At 39.4% G+C, this 20,583-nt stretch overlaps 1 protein-coding gene across 1 annotated transcript in view; it reads right to left on the bottom strand.

Moving 5' to 3' along the window:
- The window catches only part of hibadha (3-hydroxyisobutyrate dehydrogenase a), a 31,138-nt gene that overhangs the window by 3,612 nt on the left and 6,943 nt on the right, over positions 1 to 20,583 (bottom strand). The window contains exons 5-6 of the mRNA XM_047383757.1: positions 5,953 to 6,086; positions 5,586 to 5,662 (exon numbers count right to left, since the gene is read on the bottom strand). Coding sequence (XP_047239713.1) covers positions 5,586 to 5,662; positions 5,953 to 6,086 — 211 coding nt within the window. The remainder of the gene's footprint in view (positions 1 to 5,585; positions 5,663 to 5,952; positions 6,087 to 20,583) is intronic.

Here is a 20,583-nt window from a genome sequence, read left to right as displayed (position 1 = left end):
CAAATCATTAATTTCTTTCATGTTTAAATTATTTGACTTAAAATAGGATAGTTCAGAATTTATCAAGAGGATCTGTTACATGGTTATAGGAACTTGTCATTTTATCTGGGACAAAGATAACTCTTGCAGTGGCTTCATTTAGTATAAACCCAGCTTAGTTTATCCCAGAGGCTGAATGTAACAGGTTCTATAAAAAGAGCCATGACTAGAGTAGCCTTTTAACATCTTATAATACTTTAACTCTGTTCTGTTCTCAGTTCGAATTTCACACAGGAAGATCAATGGAGGTGTACACGCCTTTGACCTCCATTTCCTTTGTTAAAAATAACTGCTCAGTGCAAATTGGTTTGAAAGTTTGTAAAATTATTAACCCTCGTTGCTCTAAGATTGTAAAAGCACACTTTGATCCTTGTTTTGTAAAACTAGCTGTGAGCTTCAGGCTGCACGACCAGCTTTTGATTTATCTTAAATGATTACTCTATGTGAGTTTTATACTGCAGTCAAGATATTAATTGCTTCTAACCTTTTACCAGAACCTTGCTTAGAAATTCTGAAGTATGCCTATAACTATTTAAATGTGTAGCTACATGCAATATGGATCGTGGAAAATTTGGTTGCAAAATGGGAGAAAAAAAAGAATATATTTGTTGTCACAGATAAATATATAATCATGTATCCCTTTTACCTTTAAGCTTTTATCAGCTTAATATGAGCTGGAAACAAACATAGAATATAAAATTGGATTAATGATTATTTAGAAAAGATGAGCTTCAGACAAAGAGCCAAAGGGATCATTTTCATGGCTATGTGAAGCAAAGCGAGTAAAAATTGGTCTTCTGGTGATTCCAGTGACCCCATTTGAACCTTAAGCCAGACTCTGACCATTCCTCAGTGTTAATAGCTGAAGCCATTGTTAAGCTGGATAATGCAGTATTGATGTCCACCACCAGAACTATCCTTCATTATCACTTTTTTCCAAGAAAGTGGAGGAGGAGAAGTGGTTAACCAGCAGAGGGGAGCCGTAAATCCGGCTGTCACATCTCGGGACAAATCATTCACTCTTCTGCCCACTATGCAGCAACAGAATCTTTGCATGCATGAGGGCTAATCTCTGGGCTATGATAATGAGCAGCAAAAAGTTAACAAGACAGTATGAGCCAAACCTAGGAAAAGAAAGCAAAGAGAAATTAAGTGCCAACCATTACAGCAGCAAGGGTGTAACCGTAGCGCCTGTTTCGGGCATTCAGTGTGCCAGTACAGTGCAGCTTTTGTAAATTACTGATTTAAAAGGCCACTGTAAAGATGGCCACATCAAGTCATAGCTGCTTTAGTTTATTGTTACTTACAGGCCTGTAACTCCATTCTGTTCTCAATATGACAATTAAACCATCATAGGTCCTTAAAGCCAGCAGCCCTCCCTCCTAAAGGCTCTTTGTGTCTCTCTGTTCCCCCAGACTCTCTAATTTTTATTTTTATCAACCACCAGTTTTGGAAATGTGGCATCAGTGACTGTGATGTTAAACGTAATCTCACTCAGCTTTTTTACTGCACGTCTAAACGGATGCCTCGCCGTCCTGCTTCTCTGCCCCCCACCATCCGAGGTGACCGCTCCCCGTCTAAGGACTCTTGGGGACATATGTTTGACATCGATGTCTACCCCCTCAGTTCAACTCTCCACTTATACACACACTCACACACCCACACACAAGCTGGCAGCCCCTCCCTGCGTTCTGGGTCAGCAGCTGAAAAGGTTACTGGCTGAGCTACAATAAAGCAGGTCCGAGCGCATGGATCGTTTGTTACAGCGACCAGAGAAGCTGACGGGGAGCTGTTGTCCTCTGTTAACAATAAATCAATGATGTTCCCCCTCTTGTTCCCTTCACACACACACACTCAGCTGTGGTTATTAGCTGACGCAGTAGTGTGGCTCTCCGCCTGTGGTAATTTGCGTGGAGAAGAGGACATGTCACGCTTTAACAAGATCGACATGGATAAACAGACGCGAATGTGATGCCTTGTAATGTTGCTACAGATTTAAAAAGGAGATGGAGCTACAGATGGAAATAAGTGGGGAGGGTGTTTATGCGTTTATGTGCTGGGCGCGCTGGCAGGTGGAGTTCATTTGCAGCAGTGATATTAAGTGTCTGTTTCATCATGATTAGCTTCTCCTCCTTGTTTGGTGCCACACGAGAGGAAACCCGGCCCGTTCCCCATTTATTATTTCATTAAAGAGGTAACGACAGACAAACGTTTACTATCCCACTTATAGAGGCAATAAGCCCGTTTACAGCTGATGTTTAATCTTTATCCTAACATATGCTCAACATCTCATTGGAGAAGAGCCATGTTGGTGCTTTTGTTCTCTATTAGTGATGTTTCTATGCTTGGATTTCTTTAAGGTAAAAATGAGTCCTTTGCATCAAAGACATAAAAAGCAGCATTACATAGCCCACTCTTGCTCATTAATACCATCACCCACAGCTTCTTACAGTAGTATCATGAAAAAAAAATCATATTCTGTCTTAAAACATTGCATTGTTTTTTGTTTTTTTAAAAAAAAGGTATTTTATGTGATGGACCAACAAAATGTAGCACACAATTGCAATCTGCAAGGTAAATTATACACCGTTTTAAAAATTGTTGCATGTGCTGTATTCAGGCCCCTTTATCCTGTCACCTGAAGTTATGGGGAAGTTCAAAGCAGTGTTGGGTTAAGAAATAAGCTTAAACAAAGCTTTGTACATTTCACAGGGCAATGTTCATTCCAAGGGTATGGCTAAACTGCAAACCCACTTACAAACGGCCGTTCAACTAAACTGACAGTCGGTGCAAGGAGAGCGTTACTCAGATAAGTACCAAAGAGGCTGATGGTAACTTTGGAGGAACTACAGAGATTCACAGTTTAAGTAGGAGAATCTCTTGAAAGAAGGGAATTGACAATATTTTATGAAAGTATTAGACAACACAATAATTCTCTTTAATGTCTGCTGAACAGTTTTTAGGGAACTTTCAGTCTGTGACTTTGTCTGGTAAAGTAAGTTTAAGGTGTTATCATCAGCTTATATTTGAAGGTGAGTGGTTTACGCTTGACATCCCGTCATATCTATGTTCGATAATCTTATTGTGAAGACAGAAAAAAGGAAATTTGAACCGGCCGACTACTTTGTGAATCTTTTCCCAAACGGCCTGTTTTGAGAAGAACAAATAATACGGTGACTGCTAATCATGAGCCGCCAACTACACTAAAGGACTATTTTATAGTTTCTTTCTTTTATGAAGTAAGAATGCATTTGTGTCCTTTCTGGTGGAAAATCTTAAAAACTGGATGATTATACACTCAGAGGTCCTTAAAAACACATTTTGAGACAAAAAAAAACCAAACCAAAGTTTGTTCTTTTTAATGAAAACACAAGAGGAGCATTTTTAAAATGGAGGCTGTTTGGATCTAAATCCAAATGACTAAGACAAGATTGGACAAATTCTCTTAACAGACACTGTCCATCCAACCGTTCTGAGCTTGAGCTATTTTGAAAGAAGAAACTCTAGATGTACAAAGCTGGTAGAGACATACCCCAAAGGACTATATAATTCCAAAAAATCTAACAAAATACAAAGTCATGCATCATTTTCCTTTGGCTTCACAATTATCCACTACATAGTGTCGGTTTCTCACATTAGATCCTAACAGAACATATTTGTGGTTTTAGTGTCACAAAATGTGAAATGGTTTAGGGGTATGAACACATTTGCAAGGCTATACATTTTCTTTTTTTAATGACTGCCTGGCTAAACATAGACAGCAGATAGAAAATATGGAGGATTTCAGATAATAATGAAAATAAATAAAATAATAATAATAATGCTGTAGTGTAAGAAAATCCAATACAGAGGGAAAAGGTAAGCCCGATGCGATTAAACTGAAAAAAAAAAAATCAGAAATGAATGCAAAACAAGATGGTTTCCATGTAGGTTTGGGATGTGTGTGTGTGAGTCTGTGTGTTCATAATTGTTATGCGCTGCCATTCCTTGCACTAGGAGAACGTTACACTCTGCTGGAGACGGCCAGGGCTTCCATCTGAGATCAACAAATTAAGACCATGAAAAGAACTGTGTGTGTGGGCATGTGTATGTTTTAGCATGAGTAGGTAAGACCACACACACGCATGAATATTAAGAAAAGGTTGCTCCATCAGGGCCCGAGTTCAGCATGATAAAGTGTTATTCCCCTTATATTGTAAATTAGCAGTGAGGGCTCTTTCACCTTGGTGTTGGACTGTATCTGTGTGTTCTCCTCTGCATAAAAAGCAGGGCCACAATGCAGCCTGGGAGATTTGCATAGTGCGAGTTCTCCCTAAATGATGACAGACTTTGTCAAGCCCTCTAATAAAGCCCTGGAGAAGGTGGAGTAAGAAGAGGGAGAAACAGAGGAACAGACGGACATTCAATGCATGCACGCCTATACTATCAAGCTATCATATAGGTCCGTTTTTCATCAAAATGAAGATAATTCATATCCAAAGTGATGGGATAGTTACTTCACAGTAACACAATATAAGGATATGCACTGTGAGAACTTGTACTATTAGAAAATGTGTTTGGATATAAATCTGCAACTATGTGAGTGTGCATGTTTCCAAGACAGTGTGGCAATGTGTAAATCTGTGTTGTTCGCTTAATGCCTCTATATTTCAGAAGCCTAGAGAAGGGATTTATGTGAGGCTGCTCATGCCAATTTCTGTCCTTGGTCTCGGTGCAGATAAATCAGGCGCACTAACACAGCTGTACCGTGTAAAGAGCAACTCATTTACACTCACACGTGCAAAACTGGACGCACAAGTATTTTTACAATGTAAAAACCATAAAAACACATAATAGGGACAAAAATGTTTCCTTTAATTAAACTAGCTGCTTCATCATAGACTAGATTCCACTTGAAGGTTCAGACTCAAGAGGAATTAAGACTTTCATTTTGAAGACTTCATATCCCATCATCCTTCAGCACCTGGTTTAAGAGACACCATCAGGATGAGGCATTAGTACTAATGGGATTTCTAGGTGCCTTTCAGTGGCAGGGGTGTGGCGGGATCCAAGCAAACACTCCATCAGCAGATGTAAATCAGACTGCGGCTCCACCCCCTCATCTATCTTGCTCCAACAGAGGTGGGCTGCTCCGACTTGGGGAGGGGTTGACCCTTTTGTACTTCCATAAACTACACTAACACATCGAGACACATTTCGAAACCTGTATCCAAGTAAATTGTATTTACACAAACTTTACATGAAATGTTCATTAGTGCCTCGCTTTTTATTATTTGCTCATAATTAAATTTCCCTTTGGGATTAATAAAGTATTTTTGAATTGAATTGAATAATCCAGGATTTAGTTGAGGAAGGTCATTTGTATCTACCAATTAGCCATTTTGTGATTCAGTAAAACTCTGGCATATGGTGAGAAACTCATACCGGCCAAGGCCACTTCCTCACAAATGTGCTCTCTGTTGTGATCTACGTAAACCCTCCGCCTGTAAAGTGGGCGGCAGACAGCGTTTATTCTAGCAGGTTAGCATAGCATTTGCTTCCAGTACCTGATGCCAAGGTTCATGGTTTCTGCGGTCCCAACCATCCCGATAGCCAGCAGCATATTATTGCACAGCTTTGCTGCCTGCAGGGTTAACAAAGAGAAAGAACTCCTGATGCATAGATGAGGCTTAAACAACTTTAAGTACAGAATCTATTTTTGTTTAAAGCTATATAAATGAGAAATGTGAGAATATCTTAAAGCCAAAGGCAGAATAAAACCAGGTGGTTAAATCAGTGTGAAAGCGCTTTTGATCTCTTTCATATATGTACATCTATGCTCTGATGTTGAACAATTCCTCTACTTAAACATATCCACATTATGCATTTCCTATAGCAGTCATGCCTATGACTTTTAGGAGCAACTGTCCTTACCTGCCCTGTTCCGACTTGTCCACAGTAGACAACATTGGCGCCCATGCAGGTGAATAGTTCCTGTGCGGCCTTGAATTCCTCCTCCAGTCCGCCAACCATGAAGGTCAGTTTGGCCATGCTGGCAGCTCCAACACCTAAAAACAAACACCGCCATTGCACTTCAGAGGAGTAAAACAATTTCCAAATAAAGCAAACTGTGCTTATAATGATTCAAGACAATCAGGCCAAACACACATATCACATAGATTATTTCATATAGTTTATGTGCATTGGCCAATTTAAATCCCGTATTTTTCCATCTCATGCATGAGGCTTCTTGCTTTTGTAAAAAATGCCCTGGTTGGAAAGAAAAAGCCAAAAAGGGTACATTATCAATTAATTAAAAAAATATTTTAAATGCTTGAAAAATCAAAAGAGCATCTGTGTGAGAATTTTAAGGAGCAGAGCTCTACAGTTCCTTGTCTTTATACGTTTCCCATCTCAAATGTCCACATTTCTAAGTTCATTTTCAAAACAGTAGCAGAAATGACACTTTTGCAAAATTAAAAGATTACATGTTTTTTGTAAGAGGTGTATGGTCTTAATCAAAGGGGTCAAGCCTTAAAAATACTCCTTTTGTAAGACTTGTTTTGATTTAATGTGAAACAGAAACAGCTGCAAACCTGAAATTTATCAAATCACTCACAACAACTCGATGTGGTTAAAATAATAATAATAATAAAAGCAGCTCACCGATATAAAAGGTCTAAATTAATCAAGCTAACAATATATCATGCTAAAATATACTAAATAAACATACTAAAATGAAAACATACAGAATACAAAACAATACAAAAATATGTTTGTAATATTTACAGTATTTATCCAGACTGGAAATATACTTAATTTCATACTTTTGAAAACCCCAACACAAGTCTTTGATTTTTGCGAGTTAGGGTGAAAATCAGATTTAAATCAAAAACTAATACATTTCCTCAAAAAACAACAAACAAAAAAAAGGTATAATAGCTTAAACCGTTGACTGTTCTTTTTAGTGCTACCTTTGTACTTTTGTGTATGGCCATGTGACACTCGTGATGAGACAGACGTGTTAAGTAGCGGTGCACCAGAGGGACCAAGCCATCTTTAAAAGGCGATTTTTGCCATCATCCATTGCACAACTCCTGTGGGAACCCTTGCCTTTGTCTCATCCCCCCCGCCCTCCTTTCTCACATTCACACAGACCACTCACTGCACGTACACACAAACAGCTGGGCCTGAGGGCAGCCCCCCTTTATGGGGGTATCAGTGACAGGCGTGAGGGGTAATTAACTTTAAACTTTATCATGTTCAATTAGGCGTCCCTCCCCATGCCTGATGGCTTAAGAAGCATGCCATGTTGTAGGAGGCAATCCAACCCCACACCCCCATAGAGTATTTAATGCAGAAAAAAAACCTTTTCAAGTATTTCACCCATCCAGTCTAAGCCTCTTATGCAATGTATCTGTACCCTAAATGCTCCTGTGAATGACTAACCCCCAGGGTCTGAGGAACCAACAGCATCCTCTGCTAATAAGAACCGAGGGTTCTAGTTGATGTTTAAGACCCTCAAAAGCTGGTGTGCTACTTTTTTTTTTTTTTTTAAATATGTACTTTAAATATATACTGTAATAGATTTGAATCAAATAGCTGACTTATCTCCTCATTTAATTGACACCTACTGGACAGGAATGGAACTACAGACCTCTATGAGTAACGTAGTGCAGTTCTCCCCCGAAATAGTAAGAATACAAACACATGCAAACATAGACCCTGCTGATGTCTTAAGTGGTGCTGTGACACTGCCACAGAAACACACCAAAAACAGTGGAGAAAACACCTGGCATGCGCAGACAACTTGTGCGAGAGAAACAGAGCAACATGGTGGGTTGCAAAAAGTGCTGTAGCTACAACGCCATCGTTTCAGAAAAGATGTGTTTCACATGTACACAGAAACAAGGAACCACCATTTTAAAATCTTTTCACTATGGGACCAGGTTTCAAAAATGATTGTTTTTGGTTTACAAAAACGCCATATCCATGTGGCCGCAACGCCTAGATACACCTAAGTTCACCTCGGTGCGGACAGGGCCTAGGATTCGTCAAGACTTTTCCCATAGATCACAAAAAACTGTATTCCAAAATTTAGGAAAAGTAAATTAGGGGAAAACATTTTTTACTCATTTCATTGAGTGTAGAGGTACACTGGCTGGATAACAGAGATGTTTTAACCTCTATGTATTAGAAACATGCCCAATAATAGATTGCATAGAATAGAAAGTAACTACAGCACGTCTCTTTGCTAATTATCTTCTAGATGCACGAATTCAGAATTGAAGCCAGTTTTCAAAAAACTGGCTCCATTTGTTTCCTGTTTGTCTTTTTTAAGGATTTCAAGAAGGATGCTACAGAGCTACTTATGGGGCATTCTAAGATTCTATTACCATAACCTAGAGTAAAAGTACCACGGTTTCCATGGTATTACAGTATTGAAAAACCCTGAAAACTAACATATGATTACTACAGTTACAATGTTATCTCAAACATGGACAACTCTGTTTGTGACAAACACCCAAATTTGTCTTTCTTGTACTTTCTTTTAGCCATTTTAATGTACAGCAATGGTTGGGGGAGGGGAGGGGCCGAATTACTCTATGCTCCATGTCACTACAGCACTCTCATTAAGACTTTAAAATGCAGAAACCGTATGATGGAAATATTTTCAGTTTTAAACTTTGGAAAACCTTTGTATAACCTTTGTACTGGTAGCCTGTCCATTGCTGTACACAGACAGGACCAACTCACATTTTATTACTTCGTTTTACATTTTCTAAAACCTGCTTAGTTTGCTTCACACACAGCAAAACAGTGCCGGGAGAAGATGGAGTCCAAATCTCTCTTCAGGGTGCCATGAAGCTCTAATGAAAAGTCTCCAACTAGTAAAAACCTAATAATGTGAGTGTTAATAATTAAAAAGGAATTACTAGAGTTAAAAAACCAAAGACTTTAGTGCAGAGGAAATAAAGGAGGGGATTTATTAAACATATTTTCACTGCCATCAACAAAAACATAACCTCCTCCCCCACAATCCACTCCTTTAATTGGCTGTGCTGTTGTCAAGTATTTGACAATGCGTCTGGTCGTATCTGTGCACGTTTGTCACTGACGAGCCGTCAGGAGGTCATTAGAGCCATATAATGAAGCCCAAAGCCCATCCTGCATCAGCTGCCCATAGGCCAAAGCAAACATGTGCTCAGCATAAGGTCATCAGAGACACCAATCACACAAGCATACGCCGCACACAGATAATAGATTTTTTTCATCTTTTACTGCTGTATGTTATTATGTGTTACATCTGGCACAAGTGAACATAGTTCAGTTCAGTTTAATACTTGCCTCCTTAAGTGAACTTCTTAAAACTAGACTGATGAATAAAAGGAAAGTCAATAACAGACTGTAGCAGTTCTGCAATACAGTGCTTCGCAGAATTGTTCATACCCCTAAAACATTTTTACATTTTCATCTGATTTTGTGAGGTTAGAGGGTTTTTTCCAAGTATCGGTCTGTATTTAGCTCCAGCCATCTTTCATCCACTATGACCAGTTTTTCCTGTTACTGCTGAAGAAAATCTTTCCCACAGCATGATGCTGCCACCACCATGTTTCACCACGGGGATGGTGCGTGCAGGCTGATTTGTTAGCTTTAAATGCAACATTAGCTTTCTTTTCCTTGCCAATCTTTTATAAAGATACTAAATCTGCATGCAGAACACAATGCTTTTCAGGATTTATGTGTAAAACATGTTGTAAACCATTTTTTTTCCATCCACAATTTTACACATCTTCATTTCGGTCTATCAAATAGAATCCTAATAAAATACATCAACGTTTGAGGTAGCAACATGACGAAACGTGTTTCAATATTTTTGCAAAGAATTGCATTTTGTTTTCTAGTCCTGTTTCTGCAGGGTGAGTCTCACAAAAGCAAATACATTTTCAAAAATACACACCCACACAGAGTTGGGTGACAACTGTGCAGGTTCATTAGTGCAGATCACTGTTTGCAGATGCCTAAAGAGGAGATTATTGATAACACAGTCAACGTGCTGATCAATATATCTCACTAAGGAGAGTAAGGCAGAGAGTAAGAGAGTAGGGTATGAAGACGATCTTTCTCTTCCAACCTCCCAGCATCGCTTCCTCAAATTAACTAATCACCCATAATAAGCTCTTATGATCTGTAGTGGATTTCTATAAGGAGTGACACCGGGATGATGGAAGATCCTTGTAGGTGGAAGAATAAGACATCATTAGCATAATAGTATATGTGTGTATGTGTAGGCATTTTTAAGCATATCATAGAGCCTGCTCATTGTGCACAGACTGAAGCGTATTAGAGAAGTGAGATGTTCAGGTATTGTCTATGTGCTGTGTGTGTTTTCACTGTACATGCATGAGGGGACTTCCCGTTCCCGGGCCCGTCCTGTCAGAGATGGATTAAAGAGGAATCCTAATGAGGCTTCCTGAGCGCCGGGTCTGCCGGCTCATCCATCCCAGCAGGAGTGACAGTCCTGGATCGTTAGCACTGCACAACGCCCCCTAGGGGGAGGAGATAAGGAGCTTGTGTTTGTGTGCGTATGTATATATGTATGTATGTATGTGAGAGTCAGAGACAGAGAGAGAGACAGAGAGAGAGCGAGACAGAGAGAGAGCGAGACAGAGAGAGAGCGAGACAGAGTCAGAGAGAGAGACAGAGAGAGAGAGACAGAGAGAGAGAGAGAGGGGTTGAGTAGACGAGATGTGGACAGGAAGAGGTGGGGAGAGAATTAAAATGCATGATAAATACTTCAGGAAACAGATATTTACGTACCACATGGTAATGTCCGTCTAAGATGAACGTATTGTGGTCCGTGGGAATGTGAGAATTAACCTCATGGTAAAAAGCACAGATCTTTGGAAGATTCTGGCTGAAGCTGGTAAGAGAGTATCCACAGTGAAAAAAGTCCTGTACAATTATAAGCTAAGCGGCCACCCAGAGAGATAAAGACATTAGTCCAAAAGCAACATAAAAAACAAACAAAACAAAAAAAAAATCATTTAACAGATTGCAAATGCATGTTGGGAGAAGATCTTAAGCTTTGAGAACATCTCCATATGCTTGATTAACCTAAAGTTGAAGTGTTTAACTATAATGACCTTTGCTATACTTAGAGGAAAAAGAAGGATGCTTGCCAACCTGAAAACAACACCCCAACTGTGCAGTACAGAAGCGGCAGCATCATGGTGTGTGGGTGTTTTGCAACAGGAGGAAATGCTGCATTTAAAAAGAACATTATTTTTGAAATGTTTAAACATCTATAGACATCAGCCAGAAAGTAGAAGCTTGGACACAAATGTGTCTTCTAAATGGACAGTGACTTGAAGCATACCACCAAATTAGTTATAAAGGAGAACAAAGTCAATGTTTTTCAGTGAACATCACAAAGCCCAGATCTCAGTCCTATAGATGACCTGTGGGGCTAAGAAAGTGTGTATGAGCAAGGCGGCTTACGAATCTGACTCCGTTACATCAGCTCTGCCAGGAGGAATGGACCAAATTTCCAGCCAAACAATCATAAGAAGCTTGCAGAAGGAAAGCCAAGCTTGCTTCAAATCATACAGTTCACAGCAAATGATTATTAGCATATACATGTAAACTCCTGACTTATAAAAAAAATAATGGGTTAAAAAAAAATCTGTTACTATTCTGGCATTTAGCAAATAAAAACATTTTCAGTAATCCTAACTGACCTAAAACTGGAAAGGTTTAATGGGTTAACATCAGAGAAAAAAAAACAAAACAGGGTTTATATTTCATAGTTTATGTAAACATCAACTGTCAAACAAAATATAGTTATGTTCAAATTCAGAAAGATCAAGAAGAAACACGTAGTTACTTCTATTAAATCCAACTTTGGGGAAAACATTTTAAAGCAACCACTTTTCATTTGTTCGGTCAGTTTTTCCTCTTAACCCTGCTGGACTGGGAAAGGTTTTGTGGACTAATTCACGGGGTTTGATCTCCCAATAAAAACATCTAACTCCACTATTGTCAAACTATGAAAAAGATTGCTGGTCTACTAATAAAGACCCACTGTTCAGTTTTTAGGACAATTACATGGGGAAAAATGGAAGTGGCAATGAAATGTGTTTTTGTTTTTTTTGCTGGTGGTCCATGCAAGATAGTCTGAAGCTCTGAAGTCACCTATTAAGGGAAATCATGTTACCACTTGCAAAGTCAAACTCTAATAGGGCAGATGTTTACCAGCAGGCTTCAATGACACTGTTATGAGATTGAAACTGGTTGTGTGAGAGCTACAGAACATCATAGAAACAACTCCGGTTTGCACTGTTTGTAATAATTGCCAGAGTCATTAGCAGTTCTTTGATTATTCGCAAAGGAATCAACCAAAGCGATCCACGCCAGCTGCGTGACCTTTTAAAGTTCCGCTTTCTCTGAAGTGGTGCACGTGCAAAGCAAGTATATGTGTGTGCATGTGCAAGACGCAACATGGACAGGTGCATTTCCCAGGGTTGGCAGCCAATAAGACGTCATTTGGAGCTTCTGAGACCATGTCTCAGAGTTATGAGGAGCATGTAAAGCCAGTAGCCACTTTTTATTGGTGGTAGGTTTAAATTAAAGTAGATTTGTTGGATACAAGGCAGCACAAACTACACTACACATGACAAGGATGCCACATGAGACAGCGTTCTACAACTCTACTTATTGGAAGCCATGGTAAAGACGTAATAAAATCCTTAATATCAATGAATCTTTTATTGTAGGCGGATAATCTCGCACTGAACATTCTAGAAAACTTAAAACTTCAACTTGAATACATTTATTCAGTGCGGGGAAAAGAAAATCATGAACCATCAGTTTTTAAAAACATACCAGATTCCTCCAAAATAAATGGAGCTGTGCCATTTATAAATATACTTTACTGTCAGTAGTATACCAGAGTGGCTACAAAATTTAGGGCATAAATATGATGAGACCCTGAGGTCAATTTCTCTTACTACTCTTCAAAGTGGGAAAGCCAATAGAACATACCATTCAAGTTCTCCTAAACCTGCACAAACCTAAGATCCTAAATCAGCACAATAATTAAGAAATAACTGGAACTGTGAAAACAAGACTGGATGTGGACCCAAGTTTATGAAGCAACCGTGAAAAGTGTTCAGGGAGGTAACTGAGCACGGAGGTAAAAAAACAAAACAAAATCTCCTGGGCGCAACGCTGGTGTAGGGGTTAAGCGCGCGACCACATATAGAGGCTATAGTCCTCGAAGCGGCCGTCCCAGGTCCGAGTCCCGGACCCGGCGACCTTTGCCGAATGTCAACCCCTCTCTTTGCCCCTCCTTCCTGTCTGGCTACAATCAAAAATAAAGGCCTCTAGTGCCGAACAAATTCTTTAAAAAAAATCTCCAAAGCTACTGTTAAAAAACTGCAATAAGAAGTAGGGTTGGGCATCGAGAATCGAATGAAACTGGGACTAACTTTCTGCTTCTCCTGGAGTTGTTTAAATTTGATTCCTAGTTTCGGCACCTAGTCCGTTGACTGGAAGAGGAGGCTGCTGGACACCAACGAAGAAGAATCCGTAGGAAATGTGTGAGCAACCATGAACAGTGTGTGGCAGCGATCAAAAGTGTTGCTTAATTAGAAAAAAAAGAAATGACCACTCGGCTCAGTGAAACAATAAGATTACATCATGTAAAGGAGGCTGCATTGCCAACATAATTAAACATGTCCAGATTCATGGTGTAGAAGTACCAGACTGCCTCGTCTTTGACGCGCTGCACCGGTGTTACACAGGCCTTCCTCCAGCTCTGACACTTCTAGCACCGCACTGCAGTCAGAATCAAGTCAGTAAAACAACAAAATACATCTTATATTAACATTCAGTCAGATAAGTTATACTCGACCTAAAACAGTGGGTCATCTCAAATGCAAATACCCAGCTAACATTAGCCCATGTGTTTTTTCACAGACAAACGATCAGCAATTGCTAGCAGGTATTTGACCAGACTCTGCGATGTGCATTATGTCTGAGGACCCTGCTGCAAGGTGGTGGAACCAATTAATGACTTCTCCGCTTCTCGTTTTCCCATAGTTATGAGTTCAATCTTCTTCTACACCCAGTGACACCATCTGACCAGAGCGCTCACACATACCGCCTGAGAAGGCAGATATGATCATTTTACTCAACAAGAACTATTTCTGAGAAACAAGAACTGTTTCTCATTTCAAATGATGCCCAACCTTTATAAGAAGTAGCATTTTGGAGCCACCAAGTCTCCATAACATCCATTAGATGCTATCTACAGATAGGTTGGCAAGCATTCCAGGAAAAAGAATTTTCTGCCTTAAGGTAACAAACAGAGTTAGCATAGCTCTAATGGGAGTTTAATTACAATTGTGGGCTGTTGTCAGCCGAGCCTACAATGCCACTTTTAAGTATGGTGGAAGATTTGTGATGCTGTGGGATGGATTTGCTTCCCAAAATTGGGAACCTTGTTAGAGTTTATCACATCAACTCTTAAAAAAGGACTTTTAATTAAAAATATGGTGGCCTTTACCAGAAAAACTAAAATTTTGTTAATGCTGGGTGTTTTAGTAAGGTAATAAAATGACTAAATCAGAACAGACACAAAAATCAATCTTTTCCTGGGCCATCTCAATGCTGAGACCTAAACCCTGTAGAAAACCTGTGAACTGAAGAAAAGGGTATAAGAGATGACTGAGGACTCTGGGTGTAGAAAGCTTGTGGAAAAGGGAAGAGGTGAAAGATCCCTCTTTCTTACAGAGACTAAAACTGTGTGCTGACCCACTGCCAACCGGGGTTTAAAAAACAATAAGCAAGGACACCAATATGAGTGGCACCAGTAATGTTCTGAAAGTGGCATTTTTACCCCTAATAAATAAATGTTAACAAAAATATCTACATTTTTCTAAAAATGTGATGCCATTTTTGAAAATATATAAGGAAAAGAAAAGATATTTTTTTAAACTGATACTCCTTTAACATTATTTTATTTTCTTTGGAGAGATGCATGTTCCATTTCCTATCACAAACAAACTGCTTGGCTGAAGGAAAATAATTTTAAATTTTAAATTGGCTTAATCATATTTAACTCTATTACTCTGATAATATACTCTTCTGTTTGCTACTCCATTGAACTATATGCATATTGTCTGGCTTGCTGAAATCTTTAAATTTAGACAGAAAATGACCACCTTTTATAATGTATGTTTACGTGAACGGGACCTGATTGCTTGTTTGAGCTGGTTGGGGTAGGATCTTTACAGACCAACATTGTAGCCTCATGTGGTCCACCATTATAATTACACCGAAAGGCAGTTTTTTTTTTTTCCTCATATAAATTAAAATCCCAAATAGACCCCGTAAAACGCACAGCGGATATCGAGTAAATAAGTGGATCGAGGGTGCGCTTTACCCAAAAAGTGCTTGCACACATAAGAGCAAAAAGGAATAAAACAAAAGTCAATACTTCCAACTGTTTTTCTGGCAACTTTACTAATGCTTCTGTTGTGTTAAAAACAGACTCTTTATCGGCTGCACTTAACGAGCACTAAGCCATGAGAACCGACTTCGACACACAAACACTCCATGAGAACCTAGAGTGACTGGCCCACAGAGGAAAGTTTGGGTTTGGGGGGAGAAGGAAAGCAGGAAAACATAAAACAGAGCTTTTTGATTATACCTCTTGCCTTTTTGCAGGCTCTATCTATTGACCACTGGGTCAGCTCTCATGATCATTATTATTATTATCATTATCATCTTCAGTAAATGCTCTATTCCATTGGGGAACGGTTGGTCAATGCCAAGTGACAGTAGACTGGAGAGAGCAAGAGAAAGCTGCAATCAATCCTTTCCCTGGTCCAATGAGACTCATCTAGGATAAAGCAAGTTAATAATCATCCCAAATAGGCTGTTAGGAGAAGAGGACTCACACAAACACGTATAGATTCTTACTACACACACACACAATGCCGGGTCTTTTTTTTTTTTTGATGAGTGACAAAGTCTGAGGTTAATGCTATATTTGACAGTCAGTGACTGTTTAACTCATATACCAGCTGACTTTTGGTTTAGACACACACACACACACACACACACACACACACACACACACACACACACACACACGCACACACACACACACACACACACACACACACACACACACACACACACACACACACACAGCAGGCGACATAGGGGCAAAGTTATAAGGCCCCCAGCTGCTGTGGGTCTAACTCCATCTGGAGCATGGGCAAGAACCCCCACATAACCGCCCGGCTATCATCCCCATCCCTGGTCATTTTATGCCCGACAACCTCCTCCCTTCCACAATCCATTCACTCCACCTCTCTGTCAGAACGTGTCAGGAGAGCGCTTGTTATGCTAATCTCGTCTTTGACCAACTGACGCTCACACGAACTGGTTGGCCTGGCCAGATCGTGACTGTACCGCTCCCTGCGTGTCTAATATGATCAATCAAGGCTCAGTAGAACCCAAATAAACAACAGGCGTCCATCCAGGTTCAGCTTCGTAAACAATTAGATAATTGACCTATATTAGGAAGTTTAAGAGCGCTTGTGCTAGTGGTAGCTTTAACAAAAAGATTTATTTTGGTCTAAAGAGGAAAGGCTATAGTTCTTATAATGTGTAGGAAATCTACTGGATTCTGGCTAGGATCAATGTAAAATTCTTGAAGTTTGAGTTGAAATAGGTAAACCAAACCGAACAAAATATAATAAGACAAGTGTATTTTAAAAAGAAAACTATACTTAAAAATCAATGTTATGGTTTCATCACACTTGTAAGGTTTCTTTTAAGTACAAGGTCTCCAAATCTGGACTTTACCACAGGAAATGTAAGGAACAAGATGTCCTGAAAAAAGTCCCGTTATAATACAATAAAAGTAATCCTTCTAGATTTTTCTTCTGAGCTTTGAAATGCTTCACAGTTTTCATAAATGTGTTAAAAGACTTTAGAAGTTAATGACACCTTTAAAATTGTGGGGAAAAGACTGCTGGTTTTATTCTGCTTAAAGATAAATGAAATTATGCAATTAATTTAGCCTGATATTGTAATAATGATTAAAATTTATTGGATTTACTTATTCCGTAATTAACATTTTCAGAAGAGACCTCAAGTCTGTGGGCTTGGAGACAATAGTCTTTATTAGTTAACAGAGGAGCGCATCGGCAGCTTTCACTGACAAACCAACTGGTGCCAAACTCAGTCTGAACAAGCTCTTACAGGCTTGATGATGACGTTCAGACTGTCAGCAAATGGCACATTGCAAAACCTGGGTTGACTTGATGTGGTATGGATATGATTAGAGTGGTGTTTGGGCTCAACCTAAAGAGGGAGCTTGCTGAGGACTGGGAGACCTCACAAACAAGCAACATTAGCCCCGATCCTTACAGTCCCACAACAGCTTCTGACTTTCATTTGATATCTCACTTTCCCAGCGCTAGGAAAAACACAATGAAAGGTTTTTTAAGGCTGCGAGCGTTAGCAGTGCGGCAGCCCACTATAGGCTCAGGCACAAACACGAGCATTTTGGGTAATTACCGCTAACGACCCTGCCACTTGTTAGACAGACCTCCTATTTTCTTTATTTGCCAATGCTGTGCCAACACCCCGAGCCTGTGACATCAGAGCTTGTTTTGTTGTGGGCCAGCTTTGCATGTGGACGTTTTTAATGAGACCAGACAGTAGCAGACGTGTGTGTGCACAAACATTAGCAAGCCAAAAACAACTTAATGTAAAGTTAATCTGAAGGTGCCATTCTGAGAGAGGACAGTGTTGCAATAGGATCTTTTTTAAGATCACATTAGTGTATGGACGGAAATAATTCACATTTTGTTACAACCACAAACTTTAATGGAATTAAATGGAATTTGATGTGACAGAGCAACACAAGTAGCTCATATTTGTAAGGTGGGAGGAGAAAGATTTACGTCTTTAATAATTTCATTCACATAATGTGTTGAGTGCATATCTAGTCACCACTCAAGAATTTACTTTCTGGGTTATGTCTATCAGCTTTATATGTCTCAAGACTTAAATCATTAGGTCTAGCTACACATTCTCAAATTGATTTAAGTTTGGACTTTGACTGGGCCATTCTAACATATGTATATGCTATGATCTGTATTAGCACTCCATATTAGCTCTAGCTATGTTTTGGGTAGCTTGCCTCCAGAAAGGTGTTCCTCCACCTCAGCCTCAAGTCTTTTGTTGTTTTTCTTCCACGGTTGCAACAGAGTTTGCTCCATCCATCTCCAATGGACTATAACTAGCACATCTCACCAGAGGGACAGGGTTCTTCACTGGTTTCCAGATCTTTGATGTGTCCCCAACATTGTTCTTGGCAAACCTGCAAAGTGGAGCTTTTGTTGCCCCTTTTATTGCAAGGTTTGTGGAGTGCAAGATGAATAGTTGTCATTTTGACATATTCTCCCATCTGAGCTGTGCAACTCCTCCAGAGTTACAATGGGCCTTTTGGCTGCTTCTCTGATTAGTTCTCTACTTGTCCGACCTTTCAGTTTAGATGGATCACTATGTCTTAATAGGTTTGCAGTTGTACCTTACTCTTTACATTTTCAGATGATTGATTGAATAATTTTATAACCTAACCCTCCTTTAAACTGATCTCTGATCTTTCTGCTATATTCCTTTGTTTTCATAATGCTGAGCTGACTTCTTAAGGCTGTTAAGTGCATTTGCACGCTACACTTAATGCCATGCTTTCTTTTATTCTTCAGTTATGTGCTGCTTTGTGTTGGTCTACCAAATAAAATGAAGCTTGTGTTTGTAACAGGACAATAAGTGAAAAGGTGCATGTGGGTATGAATACTTTGACAAGTGACTGTAGATAAATGGATGGCTGTGAGTCCGGGCCATCAGGACGCAGCTGGCTCTTGTGTGATTGAAGCCAATCCACTGTGGACAAATGGAAAACCAGCATCATGAGAAAAAGAAGAAAGTGAGTTTCTTTGATTACCCTCATTTTAAAAAAGGGGTTATGACTGTGCAATTTAGATCCCACAGTTGAGAAGCAAACCTCTACTGACGCACAAAACCTAGGAAACAGACTTGAGCATAAAATATGCCACCTCAGAAAACAAAAAGAAATTTATTTCATATCAAAATAAATTCTATGACAAAAATAAAAAGACTGAAACCACAAGACTACAGGGTGTGACTTAAACAACAGAAGGGCATAGAAGCATAATTCTGTATTTATTTCTTTTCCTCTTGGAGAACTAAACATGGTGTAATTGGAGGATTCCTGAAGGATGATTTAATCAAACTACCTGACACACACTATGGTGGTCTATCAACATTATAAAAAAAGAAATCTTCCAAAAATAAACAGTATATTTGATTTTAAATATTTAGCCTTCCCTTTTTATTTCTTCTAGTTTCTTTATAACTAAATGCCGATACACTAACTTGAAAAGGTATTCATACCCATTTTTCTCCAATTACAGCCAAAAAACAGTGTCTTTTAGTGGAAGGCTTTTGTAAACAGAACAGCTTTTCTTCCAGGACTCCCCTGTACTTAGCTCCAACCACCTTCCCACCAGCTCAGCAGCTTCCCAGTCCTTTCTAAAGAAAAAAATGTTCCCACAGCATGATGCTGCAACCATCATGTCTGCTCAGGGTGATGTGCAGCAATACGTTTCTTCCAAAAAGAGGCAGAAAAGACCAGAGTACAAAATAGTTGTCCTGTAAACTGATTCTTCCACCTGATTCGTGGACCTCTGCAGCTCCTCTAGAGTTATAATGGGCCTCCGGGCAGCTTCGCTGAATGACGCTCTCCTTGCTCTTTGTGATATTATTTGTATTAAGACACCTTCACACAACAGCTGTATTTATATTGAAATTAAATTTACAAACCAGCTAACATCTGAAGGCATTTGTCTGTTTTTTAGGTGTATTAGAAGACAAGGGTCTAAAAAAAGAAGGGACATCAGACTTTTCAGATTTGTTTTCACAATGAAAAAATGTTTAATTTTCCTCTTACTTCAAACTATATTTTTATAGCTCTGTCACATACAATCCCAATAAAATACTTTGAGTTTTGTGGTTGCTACATGAGAAAATCTTCTAAAGTTAGAGGGGTAGGCATACTTTAGCAGAGTGCTTTGGTAGACTTGAGTGAAACTGGTCTGACAGTGCCCTGTTTGGGTAGGGTGACCTCTCCTGGTTGCAGTAACGCATGTAGCAAAATATTCCATCCAGAAATAAGAAGCGCAAAAATACAGCTAGGTGGGGGTGGGGATGGAGAGGGATTCAGCTCTGGAGAAATTTTCCACTGAGTTTCCACTCACAGAAAGAGACTTTCATGACATGCTCGAGTTGTCTTATGTAACACCATCATATCTCCCCTTAAGAGAAGGCTGAATTAATGAATTCCTATCTATAATAAAATATCCACACAGTAAATCCTTTTTGACCTCTGGTATTTCTGCTTTCAACAAGAAATAGATATATAAACAATTCACATAATCCTAAAACAAGCCTGGCCTC

The sequence above is a fragment of the Girardinichthys multiradiatus genome, chromosome 13, assembly GCF_021462225.1.
Source record: "Girardinichthys multiradiatus isolate DD_20200921_A chromosome 13, DD_fGirMul_XY1, whole genome shotgun sequence".
Taxonomy (NCBI): Eukaryota; Metazoa; Chordata; class Actinopteri; order Cyprinodontiformes; family Goodeidae; genus Girardinichthys; species Girardinichthys multiradiatus.
The sequence above is the reverse complement of the archived record's forward strand: the minus strand, read 5'-3'. Positions and strand labels throughout refer to the sequence as shown.